The sequence below is a fragment of the Pteropus medius genome, unplaced genomic scaffold, assembly GCF_902729225.1.
Source record: "Pteropus medius unplaced genomic scaffold, Ma_sr-lr_union100, whole genome shotgun sequence".
In the NCBI taxonomy this organism is placed as follows: domain Eukaryota; kingdom Metazoa; phylum Chordata; class Mammalia; order Chiroptera; family Pteropodidae; genus Pteropus; species Pteropus medius.
In genome coordinates, this window is record NW_024354875.1 from 29344591 (window position 1) to 29361763 (window position 17173).

General features: G+C 37.9%; 1 protein-coding gene across 1 annotated transcript in view; it reads right to left on the reverse strand.

Moving 5' to 3' along the window:
• The window catches only part of STK39 (serine/threonine kinase 39), a 264879-nt gene that overhangs the window by 12942 nt on the left and 234764 nt on the right, over window positions 1–17173 (reverse strand). Inside the window, exon 18 of the mRNA XM_039855814.1 lies at window positions 518–582. Within this exon, the coding sequence (XP_039711748.1) occupies window positions 518–582 (65 nt within the window). The remainder of the gene's footprint in view (window positions 1–517; window positions 583–17173) is intronic.

A 17173-nucleotide genomic window follows, 5' to 3' on the forward strand; every position in this document is an offset into this window, starting at 1 on the left:
AGCAATTTAAGGTCTACATGACCTATATACATTGCTATGTACAACATATATTGATGTCTAATAACTATGTTGTACACCTGAAAGTAACATATCATTGTATGTCAACTGTAATTGAAAAAATAAAAATGTTCTTGAATTACTGAAAACTACGAAGTGATCGCCCAAATAATAAATGTCTTAATCCTAAAAAAAAAAATGTTGCCTAGAATTTAATTTCTTTCTGTAATATGGTCAAGTTGCCATACAAACTGGAAGCAAAATGGTATGGTGCTCAAGATTTCTCAAATGGCTACTCTTAGTTAAGGTGGAGTGGTAAAAGAACAAGCTATGTTCATGGAAGAGGAACTTCTGGTCATGATCAGAAAACGTTCCCAAATACTGAGTAGGCAAATGACGAATGCAAAAACAGATACCAAAAGAAAGCAACAAAATTACAGAGCAGGTTATGAAACTATATTCTTCCTTGATGGCACGGCATGGCAAAATATTTACCTACTTTCCATAACTTTCCACTTACCAACTTAAATGTCAAGGTTTTCAAAGCTTTGGGATCATCTACAATCTTCTGTAAATTAGCAGCCACTGTAAAATACAAACAGAGAGAGAGAGTGTCCAAATTATTTCCAATAAGATTAGATTTTCACATCAATGATTCAGAAAATCTGACTAATGATGCAATTAGCTGCAAAATCACTTCTTTCACAGACATTATGAAGTCCATATAAATGACCAAATTACTCATCCAGAAATTTTTCTATACCAATTTATATCTTCAGCACATCTGAATTAATGTATAGTTAATTTGTTAACTATACATTGACCCCACATTTCAGAAAATGAGAAATTACTTTCTAATGGAAAGTAGAAATGATAGCAGTCCCCAGTGTTTTCACTTCATATTTCTCAACACTCATTACTAAGAAGTTTATTAGCCAGGAGAGGGCAGTACAAAACAAAGAAGTATTGCAAGGCATCATTTGTTTGGAAATAATAGCTCAGCACATTTGAACTCCTGTCCCTAAATTCACTCAATTCTCTGCACCCATTTTTATCAAAGCTGCAAAAGACAGTGGATAACCTTTACGACTCGGGGATATGTTTTGATGTTTTCAGAGCACAATGATCGTCAAACCAGTGAAGTGCCACCTTCAACAATTCCCGAGTCAGCTGAACAGGGTCAAGCACTAGAGGCTGTCAGTTGGGAGCTCCATAGTGAAGAAATGTTTTCACTATTAGTAGGATTCAGCAGAGACCTGTCCCATTCTCCATGGTGTCATGATATATTTGAGACTCTAGAAGTCAGCTTTTCCTGCTTATTCCTCTGGCTTAGCGTACTGTTTACAAACAAAATTACAAAAGGTAATAGTGAAGGAAATTTAATACCTTGCTCTTTCCATAACCAAACCTAAAGTATAAAGTACTGAAAATCAAGTAAAGGCTATTAGGGAAAGAGAAGTTAATATTGAAGAAATAAGAAAGATCTCATTAATAATTATTCAAATTATCTGCTGCTTCAGTAATTAGGTATCTGAAAAGTTACGAGTATTTTAATATAAAAACATGTATGATCAATAATAAACATGTAGGCATTTTGGGTAATGTGTTTCAAGTAGAAAATTTATAAGTAGAAAGAAAGCTGTGCAAATTTAATTTTTCTCTAAGGTTGACTAAAAGCCTAGATACATGGAGTTTATGCAGATTATTTTATTTCATTTAATCCATCAGCTGCAGAGAGGAAACAATTAAAATTATATACAGTAGTCCCCCCTTATCCACAGGGTATATGTTCCCAGACTCCCAGTGGATGTCTGAAACTGTGGATAGTACTGAACCCTATATACACTGTTTTTTTTCCTATACATACATATCTTTTCACTTAAAGGAAGCACTTCACAGCTTCTCTTTGGCATATCTGAATTGCCAGTGTCACTACTCTTGTGTTTTGGGGCCATTATTGAGTAAAATGAGGGTGACTTGAACACAAGCACTGTGATACCGAGACAATCAATATGATAACCAGGACAGCTACTAAGTGACTTACAGGCGGGAGCATATACAGTGTGGGTATACTAGACAAAAGGATGAATCACATCAGGGGCTGGATGGTGCAAGATTGCATCACCCTGCTCAGAATAGCGTGCAATTTAAAACTTATGAATTGAAACAATAGAAAAAATAAATGCAACAAAGAGCTGATTCTTTGAGAAGGTTAATAAAATTGACAACATCCTTGCTAGACTCACTAAAGAAAAAAGAGGTCACAAATAAACAAAATCAGGAATGAAAGAGGAGAAATTATAACAGACACCGCAGAAATACTAAGGATCATACGATACTAGGAAAAAGTATATAACACCAAATTTAATAACCTAGAAGAAATGGACAAGTACTTAGAAAGATACAACCTTCCTAGACTGAATCAAGAAGAACTGGAAAATCTAAATAGACTGATCGGGAGTATGGAAATTGAAACAATCATCAAAATTTTACCAAAAAGTAAAAGTCCAGGACCATATGGCTTCACCAGTGAATTCTAGCAAACGTTCAAAGATTTAATACCTAATCTCTCCAAATTCTTCACAAAAATCTAAGAGGAAGCAATAATTCCTAATGCATTTTATGAGGCCAATAATACTCTGATACCAAAACCTGGTAAAGATAACACAAAAAAAGAACATTACAGACCAATATCTCTCATGAACACAGATGCAAAAATCCTAAATAAGATACTAGCGAACCAAATACAGCAACATATTAAAAAGATTATACACCACGACCAAGTGGGCTTCATCCCAAGGGCACAGGGATGGTTCAACATACGCAAATCGATTAATGTGACACACCACATAAATAAATTAAAAAATAAGAATCATATGATCATATCAATAGATACAGAAAAAGCCTTTGACAAGATACAGCACCCATTTACGATCAAAATACTTAATAGGTATAGAAGGAAAGTACCTTAACATAATAAAGGCCATATACGATAAACCCTCAGCCAACATTATACTTAATGGTGAAAAATTAAAAACTTTCCCTCTAAAATCAAGAACAAGGCAAGGCTGTCCACTATCACCACTGTTATCCAATATAACATTGGAGGTCCTAGTGAGTGCAATCAGACAAGAGAAAGATATAAAAGGCATTCCAAATAGGAAATGAAGAATTCAAACTGTCACTATTTGCGGATGACATAATTCTTTATATAAAAAACCCTAAAGACTCCACAAGAACACTACTAGAAACAATAAGCAAATACAGTAAAGTTTCTGGATACAAAATCAATGTTCGAAAGTCCATAGCATTCCTATACTTTAATAACAAACTGTCAGAAAAAGAAGTGAAAAAAATGATTCCTTTTGCAATTGCAACAAAAAGAATAAAATACCTAAGAATAAACCTAACAAAACATGTGAAGGAACTATGTAATGAAAACTATAAGACCCTATTAGAAGAAATCGAAGAAGATACAATATTCCATGTTCTTGGATTGGAAGAATCAATATAGTTAAAATTACCTTATTACCTAAATCATTACACAGATTTAATGCAATCCCCATCAAAATCCCATTGGCGTTTTTTAAAGAAATAGAACAAAAAATCATCAGATTTGTATGGAAGCATAAAAGACCCTGAATTGCCAAAGCCATCCTGAGGAAAAAAAACAAGGCTGGAGGCATCACTCTGGCGACTTCAAATTATACTACAAAGCGAAAATAATCAAAACAGCATGGTATTGACAAAAAACAGACACAAAGACCAGTGGAACAGAATCGAGAGTCCAGAAGCAAACCCATATTTATATGGGCAAATAATTTTTGACAAAAGAGCCAAAAACATACAATGGAGAAAGGAAAGCCTCTTCAATAAACAGTGCTGGAAAAACTGGAAAGCCACCTGCAAAAGAATGAAACTAGACTGTTGTCTATCACCACACACCAAAATTAACTCAAAATGGATTAAGACCTGAAATAACAAATTGCATAGAAGAAAACGTAGGAACTAAACTCATGGACCTTGGACTTAAAGAGGATTTTATGAATTTGACCTCAAAGGCAAGAGAAGTAAAAGTAAAAATAAATGAATGGGACTACATTGAATTAAAAAGCTTCTGCACAGCAAAAGAAACCATCGACAAAGTAAAGAGACAACCATCGAATGGGAGAAGATATATGCAAGCAATGCCTCCGATAAGGGCCTAATCTCCAAAACATACAAAGAACTCACACAACTCAATAAAAACAAAACAATCCAATTAAAAATGGGCAGAGACACTTCTCCCAAGACATTCAAATGGCCAACCAACATGAAAAGATGCTCAATCTTGCTAGCTATTAAGGAAATACAAATCAAAATCACAATGCAATACCATCTCACACTTATTAGAATAGCGTTATCAACAGGGCAAGTAATAGCAAATGTTGGAGAGGATGTGGAGAAAAAGGAACCCTCATACACTGCTGGTGAGACTGCAAATTGGTACAGCTGCTATGGAAAACAGTATGGGGGTTCCTCAAAAAACTAAGAATTGATCTACCATATGATCCAGCAATCCCTCTACTGGGTATTTACCCCAAAGATTCGAAAACCCATATCTGAAAAGATATTTGCACACCGATGTTCATAGAAGCATTATTCACCGTGGCCAGGACATGGAAGCAACCGAAGTGTCCTACGATAGATGGTTGGATAAAGAAGCTGCGGTACATATATACAATGGAATATTACTCAGCCATAAGAAGAGATGAAATACTGCTATTTGTCACACCACGGCAGATGGACCTTGAGATCATCATGCTAAGCAAAATCAGAAAAAGTTGAAAACCACATGATATCACTTATATGTGAGATATAAACCTAAAAGCAACAAATGAACAAGACAAACAGACTCATGGACAATGGGCTAGTGGTTACCAGAGAGGAGTGGGGAGGTAGACAGGGTGAAAAAGGTCAAATATGTGGTGACAGAAATCTAACTACAAGCAGTGAACATGCAATGCAAAATATATACGCCTTACTACTAAATTGTATACCTGACACTGAATTTCGTTAATCAATGTCACCATAATAAAAAAAAATTTTTTTTTGAAGAAAAAAAAAATTAAAGCCACCACAGGACACAAAATATTATAGTGGTGGATATATGTGGTCACATAATGGCATCTCTATTCCGGTTTGTCTTTATTAGCAGATATAACCTTTTGAAAAGCAAAGTAGAAGTGAACATGACCAACTGACTGACAATTAGATTCCCAAAGGTTTTCTAGTTTGTGACTAGTAGGACCCAAAGCCAATCAAATAAAAGTATTAAAAAAATAAAACTTATGAATTGTTTATTTCTGTAATCTTCCATTTAATATTTTCAGACCACGGTTGACTGAAAGTAACAAACTGTGGAAAGCAAAATCACAATTGAGGAGGACAACTGTACTCAACATGGTCTATTTCTCTTTATAAACCATAATTACAAGCATCATTTTATCTCCTCTGTTGCCCTTTTAAGACTTCCATTCTGAGCAATCTACAAAGTTTCATATGTGGTAAGAGCCCTCCCTCCATCTTTTTCTCCTTTCTCTTTTGCCTCCACAAGCAAACTTACACATCAGGTACTATCCTTGGCCACCAACCTCAGTTGAGTCATCATCACCAAGCTTCTTTTGGTCTCCCCGGTAGTTTCTTGGCATATTTCAGATACTAAAATCATCTAGTAATCCCAGCAAGAAACATAGGCTCATGGAGTGAAGAGCTCTGCTGTACAAATCAGGGCATTCTGACTAGATGCAAACTGCAGCAACTGAACACAACCAACCATTTTCTTAAAACATGAATGTGTTCTAATAGTTCCTCTGCTTTAGGCTGATTTCATGAGTGGCCATAAAGTCTTCATATGAATTTCAGTCCTTTCATTAGTCTCTCAGTTAATGTGGATGATTTACTGTTTTGTCCTGAGTCATCTATTTCCAGTCTGCTCTCCCTAATGTGCCACCAAAAGCAGAGCTCTGTCCTATACTAATTCACAACTCTCTCTGGTGTACACGCATATTTGCTAGGGCCAATTTCCAGGGAACGTGGCTAAGCAAGTTGTAGACTGGAGGGCAAGACTGAGCTGCTAGCACCTTAAACAATTATCCCAGAAACCACAATTGTGAATCCTACACCTCAGGGACATTAGAAATTCAAATTCTGACTTCAGCTCAAAGCAAAAATAGCAAAACTGGCCTCTTACCTGATTACTTATCCCAGCTGCTAGGCTTATTTTCAATTTAGTTGATTCTAATTTGTTGTAAAGTGCTATAAAATACCTTCACTTAACTGACATCACATAAAATTTAGAGTGATGCTAATTTCTCATCCAGTAGCAATGTTCATTAAAAAGATGGGTGTCACTGTTTTCTTCCTTCTCCTGACTGTGCACCTGGATTTCAAAAATAAAAATTTTCCTTACCTGGAACGTGAGCCGAAAAGGAAGGGCTGGTTGTTACTTGTATGTGTTCATAACACTGAACATTATGTTTAAAGGTACTCTAGTTTCTCAAAAATACGGGGCTTCTGAACCCTGCTTACTTAGTGGACATTAACTCATTTCCAATCCCTCCTGGCTTTCCCAAAATAAAACATATTTCCCTAGTTTCTTATGCAGATTCTGTGTTATCTTTCTTGAGCTTGTGCACCGATTCCTCCCCAGGCCACTGTTTCTTGGCCACACTGGACACAGATAATACTGAGGCCCCAGGGATTGTGGCCCTCTTGCCCTGCCACTGAGGCTACATGATACCTTTGTGTGAATAAGCTATTTCTTGCTATTTTTGTGTCCCTGTGTCATGCTTTAGGTTTGAATCCCTGTCAATGCTAAAAGTTTCTATTGGCTATTTTGGATAACATTTGGCCTAAGGTACAGTAACTATTGTGCTTTATGAAACTGTAATAATAATAACCACCACATGAAAAAGATGCTGATGCTCAATACATCCCTGAATGTAATCGAAGGCAAGGCAGCAGAGCTGACATTTCTTAGTCAAACTAAGTTGGGCATTCTCCAGGAAGTTTTCTCTATAAAACTTTTGCACTACTCAAATTCTCCACATTTTGAGAGTTAGAAAGGTAACAGTCACATAATGACTATTTTACAGTCTGTGTTTGTATTCTGAGTGATAAGTCAAAAGATACACTTTTCTCTCCAGATACTAGTTTTTTTTCACAACAACCCCATGTGATACTGATGTCCTGGTGGCAGTGAGTTAATTTAATTTGAGCTATGCCCAAACAAAAGCTGTGGGGGGGAAAGCACACCAATGAACACCAAACTAAGTCTACGTATTCCCCTAGTAAGACATTCTGAGATAAGACAAAAGCATAGACTTGTGTTACCTGACAAGGTGAAGATGTCACAATATTGTTTTATCCCAAGCTATATCCTGAACACCTGCTCTGTACAAAGCATTGCTACAGAAAGGCAGCATGCGATTGCACAGAAAGAGAAATGGTGCCAAAAAAGAATGTAAGCTCTGAGCAAGGAGGTGAAATGAAGGTGGGTTTCTTACGGATACTGCTATAACTCTAATGCAAAATCCGGTCTCAACCTACCTCTTCAGTTTATTTTTTGTTATTTCCTACCCCGGATTTTCCCAAGAAGGGCTCCAGAACCCCCACTGTCCTCTAGATCTCTACCACTGCTCTTACCATTGTGTCCTGAGATAATCCATTACCGATCTGATTTCTTCACTTGATTCGAACTCCTTTATAACTCAGACAAAATCTTATTCACCTCTGGAAAAGGTTAATTTTTAAATACATCCACATACACAGAAACTGATGACTTCACAACACTTCCGCTGCTGCTGACCACATACAGCCACCACCATTACTTGTCTATAGCTGTGCAAGCAGTCCGTTGTCTCCCTGCTTACATTCTTGTCCCTTGACGGCCTAGCCTCCACCCCACAGTCAGACGAGCCTTCTAACATGGAATCGGACCATATTACTTTTCTATTCAAAACCCTCTGATGGCATTCCAGCTCAGAGTAAAAGCCACAGTCTCTATAACGGTCTACAAAACCCATCTGATTGGCCTCCTGCTCCCTCTCTGACCTCATCCCTCACCATTCTGACCAGCTACAGAATGCTGATCTTTGAACATTCAAAGCAGGCTACTACCCAAGAACCTCTGTACCTGCCCTTCCCTGGGCTGGAAATGCCCCTCTCCTCCATGACTGGCCCCCTGCTTTCCTTCTGGTTTCTGCTCAAATGTCCTTGGCTATCCTAATGTCACCCCCACTATCACCTCACTTTCTACTTCTTTTCCTACACCACCAGACAGGCTACATATTCATGAATAAATTTTGGAGGTGGCCCTTCACTTACTCCCACATATCCAGAACATAAGTTCCAATGAATACAGGAACTTTGTCTCATTCGCTGCTATGTTCCTGGTGTCTGATATGGTGCATGTCAATTTAGAGGGTTCCATGATTCTAAAAAATCCAGGTTAAGACCCTTTTATAGAAGAATTATTCATATCTTAGAATTTCCAAAAATGCGTCTCCTAAGCCACAATTCCACTTAGGTTTCCCAAAGCAAATTAATTCTGGGCTCATCTCAAATGAGTATTAGGCATCCTAGGCAACTATGACTTTAAATATTAGCCATATTTCATTCAGGTTTTTCAGGGATGAGGATCTAGGTCACATCCCAGGTCACACCCAGACTAGCACAGGTGGCAGCCCAGACAAAGGGGACCTACAGTGGGTAGTAAAGGATGAGCATGGTGAGTACCAGCGTGGCCTCAAGATGCCACTAGATGCAGCAGTGGAGATTAAAAGTCATATTAACCCAACCTTCCCTCTTACAGCTCTCCCCAGGAAAAGGGACCAGTCTCTCCTGCAGGAACTATTCCCAGGTGGATCCATGCAGTGCAGGGGGTGGACTGGAGTGGATACTGTGGTATGCAGCCCACATCTCCTCTTTAGGAATGAGGCAACTGTCTTCCCATTGGCTGGGGTTATGGTGGCTAATGACTCTCAGCCTCATTCCTCTTCAGGAATTCCTTTTGGGCAGAGTGCTGTCTCAGCCAAGGTCGGGCCCTTTCCCCAAAGGCAGCCTGCATCCAATGACTGGCAATGAGAACAGAAAGACCCCATTGCCTCAGGGCAGGACAACCCTAAGGGTCATCTCTGATCCAAAACTCCCTGTGAGATTAGCTGAGGTGTTTGCTGTGGTTCAGTGGCAATTTAATTCCTCCATTTACCAAATTCCTTTATTCCCTCACAGACACTAATCATGAAAGCACTTCTCAAAAAACTGCCTGCATGCACATCTGTCTCTGAGTCTTGTCCCTGGGAAAATGTAGGACTCTGTCCAAGGATGAACTTGGTACGATCACCTTGGAAGGCATTTCCATGATCAAATGTATAAGTGCAAATGGAAAGTAAAATATTACAGGAAAAGGGGGAATGTGTATATTGCATGACATTTTTCTTTGCATTTCACTCAAAATTCTAGATGGTGAGAAAAAAGCAGTAGTTTGGAGAGATTTTAGGAGTGTTACAGGTACTATACGCAAGCAGCCTTTGAGACTAAAATGTCAAACAGACTTCAGTATTAGTGTTATTTACATATAGCAGGAAGGGAATATGGGAAATAAACAGAAATACCCCTGCTAGTCTCCTTAAGGTTCAGGTAAATTTCAGTTCATTAGTGTTATCTTAGTTAGCGTAATGAAAAATTATGAAACAGGTTGGAACAGCTAAACTGGCTGGTATTAAATCTGTCCTTTAAAATATAATCATAAAATTGATATTTTCATCCTGAATTTCCTTTACTGTCGTTAAGGTAGAGTTTTATGAACTGGACCACAGTATGGTAATGGAAGTGTCCAATGCTACCTATTATTGCTTGTTTTGAAAGCAATGAAATGGTATAATTAATAAAATTATAGCCTCATTAGCTGGTGAAGGTAATATACTAGTGTGTGTAAAGTTTAATTCCTCTTTAGAATGAGGATAAAGAAGGTAAAAAAATAAAAATAAAAATACTGTATGAGGAATGGCTAAACTTTAAAGTCATTTAAAGCTCGCCAAGAATATCCAACATTTATCTGAGATGAAGGGAAGAATTAATTTATTTGCTTTGGTAAAACAAAGAGGATTATTGCTTGGGAGACACAGCTTTTGAAAAGTACTTTAGTTCTTTAAAAAATATGGAGAATTCTATGCATGTCTCAGACTGGGGTTTTTAGTGTTGTAACACTCTAAATTGTAGGCAAACTCTGCACATTTCTGGACAGAGGATATGAAACTTTTACCAGATTCTCAATGGGGTCACGTCCTTTGTATTCTTAACAATCACTGTTCCAAATGCTTACCAACATCTTCTCTTATACTGATATAAGCAGCTTAGAGGTGGGGGGGGTCTTATGTTAGTTTATAACAGTCTTACTGAAGTATAATTGACATATAATAAACTGCACATATTTAAAGTGTACAATTTGGTAAGTTTTGACATATGTATACACTAGTGAAACTATCACCACAAGCAAGATAATGAACATGTCTATCACATCCAAACATTTCCTCAGGTCCTTTGTAACTCCCCCACCTTCCCCTCCCTGCCCATTTTTTCTACTCTCTTAAAGAAACCACTTTTTCTGTCACTACAGATTAATTTGCATTTTCTAAAATTTTATACAAATGGAGTCATGTAGTGTATGCTCACTTTGCCTGGCTTTTCTCACACATCATAATTATTTTGAAATCCATCTGTGCTGTAGCGTATATCAACAATTCATTCCTGTTTATTGCCAGGTAGCATTCCATTGTGTGGATGTACTACAATCTGTTTACATGTTCACCTCTCGATGGACGTAGGAATTGTTTAGAACTTTTGCTGTTACCTAGGAGTAGAATGGCTGGATTGTATGATAGATGTACATTTAACTTTTTTAAATTGCTGAAATGTTTTCTAGGGTGATTGTATCATTTTTATATTTCCACCAGCAGAGTTACGAGAGCTTCAGTTTCTTACATACTTGTTGTGATCAGTTGTTTTAATTTTAGCCATTCTAATAATGTGTAGTGGTATCTCACTGTAGTTTTAATTTTCATTTCCCTAATAGAGCATGTATATTATGGTGGGGTCTTTTTATGGCTGCTTTCTGACAAAAAAAAAAAAAAAAAAAAGCAAAAGGGTACTGAAAGTGTGAAGTAAAAGGGTACATGAAAGTATTAAGGGTTTCCATAAATGCAAGTGTCGTTTTTCTGGGTTAAGTTGAAGGCTTTTTCTAAAAAGAACTAGATGCCTTTCTTAAGGAACCACAGGTATTTCTTCATCCGAGAGGTAAGATATTTAGAGAGTGCCTATCAGAGCTTCTTCTAGCTCATCTAGTAAATGAACATACATATACACCAAACAGAACTCAAGCAACTTTAGCCTATTATCTTGGAAAAATGCTTAGAGCTTCCTGTATAGTTCAAAAACTCAACTCTCTTCCACTAGGGCTTTTAAAATGTGTAGGTTATGACTTTGGGTAGAATAAAGAGAGCGAAATGATCATATTATTGGAAGGCACAAGAGGTAAGACATAAGAAATCCATCCGACTGATTTCTAGAGGCACAAAAAAAGCCTTTCCAGGTCTTTGCTGTCTACGGCGATAAGATATTTAATTCATGTAGCTGTGTGGGTTCCAAGAAGATACTTACACCAAGGAGCACATTCTGGAAATAGTAACAAGACTATATGTATAAAAGGCATGAGGGTTAAACATACCCTGGGATTCTGACAGTCTCGCAACCATTGTTGAGGGAAGACTTACATGCAGCAAGTACTACAAATTAAGAAAACAGGGCAAATGCCCTCCAGTATACTCCAAAGACTAAAGACTAAAAACAATTTGAGTCTCCTTCAATGCCTATAATCGCTTGATCAAAAACATAAACACTTTGTTTTTAATCAGCTTTAAGCTGTCTTTATGACTTTGTCAAATCATACACATTCTAGGAAAGTTGTAATCAGTCAGGGAAATGAAACACTTCACTTTATAGGATCAGTTTTTCTTATTGTCACTCTTGCTTTACCTTGATCTGTTTTATGGAGGCTTTTTTAATACTCACATATTAATAGGACACACACAGTTTGAGATATAACCTAGTGGCTTCTACTGGGAGAAGCTTTGGAAAAGTTAAAATTAATGAGAAGTAAACACGCCAATATGAGAAATGTTACTTAAATTATGGGCCAACGCAGCCAACTAAGGCAGAGCCATCTGGCATAAGCACGAAGAGTAGAGAAACCTGAAGGACACTGAGCCTGGCATGTGATGGCAGCCTTCCAAGGAAAAACACTTCTCACACATATGGCCAGCCCCCGTGGAGGAGGAGAGAGTTGGGCTTTTGTTTACATTATATGGCAATGCCCCGGGGGACACCTATTTTATCTTCATTTCTTATTTTTTTCTTTACTTGTAGTATATTCCAAAGCATTTAAAGTAAGGTTCACTAGCCAGTAAAAGTTACAGAGCAAGGTTGAATAATTCACTTCTTTAATAAGTCAAGTCAATTCAACGGTTGACTGGGAATTCACTCTAGGTTAGGCCGTAGCCTAAAAAATAAGACTTGAAATGTAATCCTGTTTATAATACCTTACATGAGACTAGAAAACCATCTTTCCTGTGCCGAAGACCAGTGAAACTCAAAGTAGCCAGTTGCCAACATGTCTACCCATCGAAATGAGGTAAAATGTGTGCACCAGAACGTCAATCAACCATCGCTTTCTTCACTGAGAAAGTCTTGCTACCAAAAATAAACAGAAAACCCCAAACAAGTCAGCTGACCTATGCAACGTGCTTAATAACGTAGTTGGTTGACACTGCGGCACAGGACAGTACACGGATCACACTGAGAGTAGTAGTATTTTAGACTGTTTCCAAAGTAATACCAACCCGCCCTTCCTTTTTTACACCATCCTTGATGGATTGGTTTGGATCAAGTATAAGGAAACTGGCTGACTATGTTTCATAGTATCTCTAACAACAAGGTAAAATATTTAAATGGAACTTTTTAGAGAAACTTCATAATCAGTGGTAGAATAAGAGATGAAGAGAAATTTATAGGAATGTGGAAAAGAGCTTATGAAATACAAAAATCAAAAATTAAATACTTTATAAAGAAGCTTCTCCTTTCCCAGTGTTGTATTCAATTTCACATTTGTCCTGTATTTTTATTTTTTAAAACAAATTATTGTTCATCATTACGTGAAAATAAGCTGGGTTGGGTTTGGCAGACTTTTACTTTGTACCTAAAGCTTTGGTCTAATCCAGTCGAGTGAGAGACACAATCGCACCGAACAAAGGTCTCACTTTAACACACGGTTAAATCTGAAAGGCCATTTCCACAATCTTCTCCTCCACCTCCTGCTCCCACCTTCCCTAATGCAAAGTGACTCCGCCTCTCTTTGAAGGACAGCAGGCAGAGCTTAGGGATAACATAAAGGGATGGCCACGGATAGCTAATTTCTCTTGTTAGGGTGGTGGAAACAGTCAATGCTGATGCTCCTGCCAGAAATTTGAGGTATCAGCTCATCACGCGGCGGTCCACTGGGTAGCCCACAAAATACAGAAGCTGTTAGGCCAACAGTTGGTGGAGTTATCAGGAAATTAGAGGTTAGTGAATTTAAAATACGTGCAGAAATTAAAAGCTGACCAGTCCTGCCATATAGCAGAGAGAGGGTAGGGTAGTTTGAACATTCTCGTTATAGTGGTTCTGAGATTTGTTGTAGGAGATCTGTCTACAACTATTTATTTATTTTCTTATTTAGTAATCCTTTTTTATTTTACATTAAACTCTTCTGGCACCAATGAGCTTTAAAAAAAAAAGTGCATGTTTAATAACAAGTTAAGTTCTTAATTTGTTTCTCCAGTAAGTCATGTAACCCATTCAAAATGTCAGTATTTACCACCCATCCTGGGGGTTGTGGTTCTATCACTGACCCCGAGAACAGCAGGAGACACAAACTGGCTGAAGAAGCATCAAGATCTCCTTCAAGAGGTGGCAGTTCCTTTTAAAGGCTTTTCTTGAAGAAAATGACTTAAAAGGGGCAGCTGCAGAAGGTATCGCTCTGTGAGTGGTGCCTTTTCGTCAGTATGCTCAGAAACGTCCTGGTTTACATAATACCCTGACATGGTCATCCTACTCATTAGGTAGCTAGCCTAGGGCTCCTTGAAAGTGGACACCATCTGTCACCTCTAGATTTTCAGTCAGTATCCAACATTGAGCCCAGCACCCAGTAGATGCTAAATTAATTAACAAATGAAAGATCTGTTAGTAGCTGGTCGCCAAGGATAAGAAGTACTTTTTCAGAAGCTGATATTTTCCCTTCACAAAGATGAAGATGAGTAAAGCTGATCAGGGTGAAGTTACAAAAGCTTGTCTTTTCGGACCTCCTTCCAACTTCTAGTTTACATTGTTCCCTCCCCTCCGCCATCCTGCAGAAGTAATCTCCTCAACTTTATAAGATGCTTAAAAAACTCTTGCCCCTCGCCAACTGGCACAGGCCAGGGTAGCAAGAAGACAGAGTCAAGGTCTGTTTAGCTCACTGTTGTACTCCAATACCCAGCACAGGGTCTGGCTCACAGAAGGTGTACACAAATAATAATGGAATGAATGAAAGAAAAGAAACTTTTATTTTGTCAAAGACTCTATGTTAACTCATCCAGACATCTGCAGTTAAATCCGAGCCTTGATCTCTCATTATGTATAAAAGGATAGATTTCAGAGTAAAGAAATTTTAGGCAATTAGAAACTAGCGGAGATGGAATTATTTTCCTTTATTGTGGAAGGAAGTGTAGAGCCTCCCTTTGTCCCTAAAATTCACCTAAACCTGTAAGGAGAGTTCAGGTATTCAAGTGTACTTCTGATTATAGTACATGGAACCTTGAGGCATCCTCATCCCTCCCTTCTGAATTAGGTCTCTTAGATAATAGAAGCTGGGTATGGAGCACTCACTCTTATAAGAGTATCCCTTCTACCCTGACAACATGCCTTGGGTCTTCTTTCCCTAAACTATAATATAGGACTTGGGCTTCTACTTTCCTGTGTCTGCTCCAACCTGAAAACTCAAAGCCTCTTGGAGTCTAGTTTCTGCTGTTTCCGACTATCTAGAGTCTCAAGGGGAAGGGAAAGAGGTACTTATTCAAAGATCCTTCAGAAGTATATTTTATTATGAGAAAGTAGCTGAGGAGGAGACCACAGAGAACTTGGCCCCTCTGCGTTGTGGGACAAAGGTTGGGGATTAGGGGGCTAGAATGTTGAGAAGTTGTGTACTAGGACATTTAAGCTATTGCATATTTAAGATCCATGACTTTTTTTTTTTTAAGCAGGTGTGTGTTTCAATACGTGTACTGTGATCATTCAGCTATTACACAAATTCTTACAAAAGTGTGTACCATAAGCTGGTATTCCTGCTAGATGCTGGGGAGATACAAACACAAGTAACACAAACTTTGCCTGTGTCGTGTGTGCGAAGATTTGTAAACAAAGGATTATAGCCCAAAGCCTCTTGGAGTGCTGTTCGAAGGGTAGGAATAAGGTGCTAGGACAGTACAGAGGCAAACTGCCTGGAGAGTTCTGAGTGGGCTTCCAGGAAGAGGTGATAATCTATGTCTTGAAAGAAGAGTAGGAGTTTGCCAGGTGAATGGGAGCATACCAGGTAGAAGAAGAGCATGAAAGACCAAAGCAGTTGAACAAGTCTGAGAGCTTCACTGAAGGGGTTCAGCACATTGGAGTGGGACTGGAGGTGAGGGGCCGTGGGAGACGACAGAGGTGAGGAAGGTGGCAGGGCCAATCATCCAGGTCTTGTCCACCAAAGAGTGTGGATTCTATCTTATATGAGAAGGGTTTTAAATACGACACCAGTTAATAATGACGTTAACTATACGCACTGAAAAACATTATCATTGTTTATAAAACTTTGGAGAAAGAAATTTAGAATTTTGATTTGCTTTTAAAAAACAAAAGTATTTTAACAGTCATGTAATGTGCTGATCAAAACTGAACTATCATTAAATATGTCAACATTTTCATATGTTATAAAGTGAAAGCTTTATACATGTACAGCCATGTTTATATCTAGTGCCTATATAAAATGTTTTCCCAGAGAACATGAAAAATATAAAGTACGCTGCCCGGATAAAGATGAAATACCTGACTTTAATACTCTCATGCAGGCCTCATATATTTTAAGGCACCTACATGCACTGAGTGTGGGGTCTAACACAACTAATCTTATGTAGAGAAGCCTTTCTCCTCAGGTGATTCATTAATTGAGAAATCACTGCATCTCACTATATTAGTTGACCTAACTGAACAGATAAGAAACCCCTATCAGAGAATTTATTTTTCTTTCCTGATACTGTTTTCTTTTACCACTACGGTAATGGAGAAAGAAGAGTCATTATTACAAAGAAGATAAAAACAACACTGGGAAAAAACCATCTTCAGTGGAAAAACTTCTGAATTGATTTTTTTTGTTTGTACCTTTGTTTGTTTCCCCACAACACTGCATGAGTAAAATTAGCAATGGAAAAGCAGTTTATAATGTCCTGATTTTAGAAGGGACATCCAGGGGTTAATGACTGTGGCCTTTCTTCTTCAGGCAGGACTGTCTGAACATCATTCAAGACCAAGAGGAAGTTGTTTATGCTACATCTGAGATTGTCTCTAGAAGGAAGTTCCAATCTTCCTTCACTACTCATGTCCATAACACACTGGTTACATCTTTATTACCTGGTAGTGCATCTTATCAAAACTGCTAGCCTTACTGAACTCTTGGTGGATACAAGACATCAATTTAAGGGGAAAACCAGTTACCTAAACAGTAAAACATAGCCTCAAAGACTCTGCATATGCATTACCATTATTATACTAAATGTTAACTTGCATGTTTTAGGTTCTCGAGACATTCATTCAGCACCTGCTACAAGTCATAAAAAGGTATTTTCAGGAAATAAATAGCCTAAAAATTCAATAGCTTCAAAACAACCTCATCTTTAAAACTCTTAGCAGCCTAAGACTCACTGTTGTAATGGGCCTGTGCTTTTGTCTTATCCATTAGATAAAATGCAGTATTTTGGGAAGAAAAGAAATACTTAGATCGTAGTGTCCACAGTAACAGCTTTTTAAG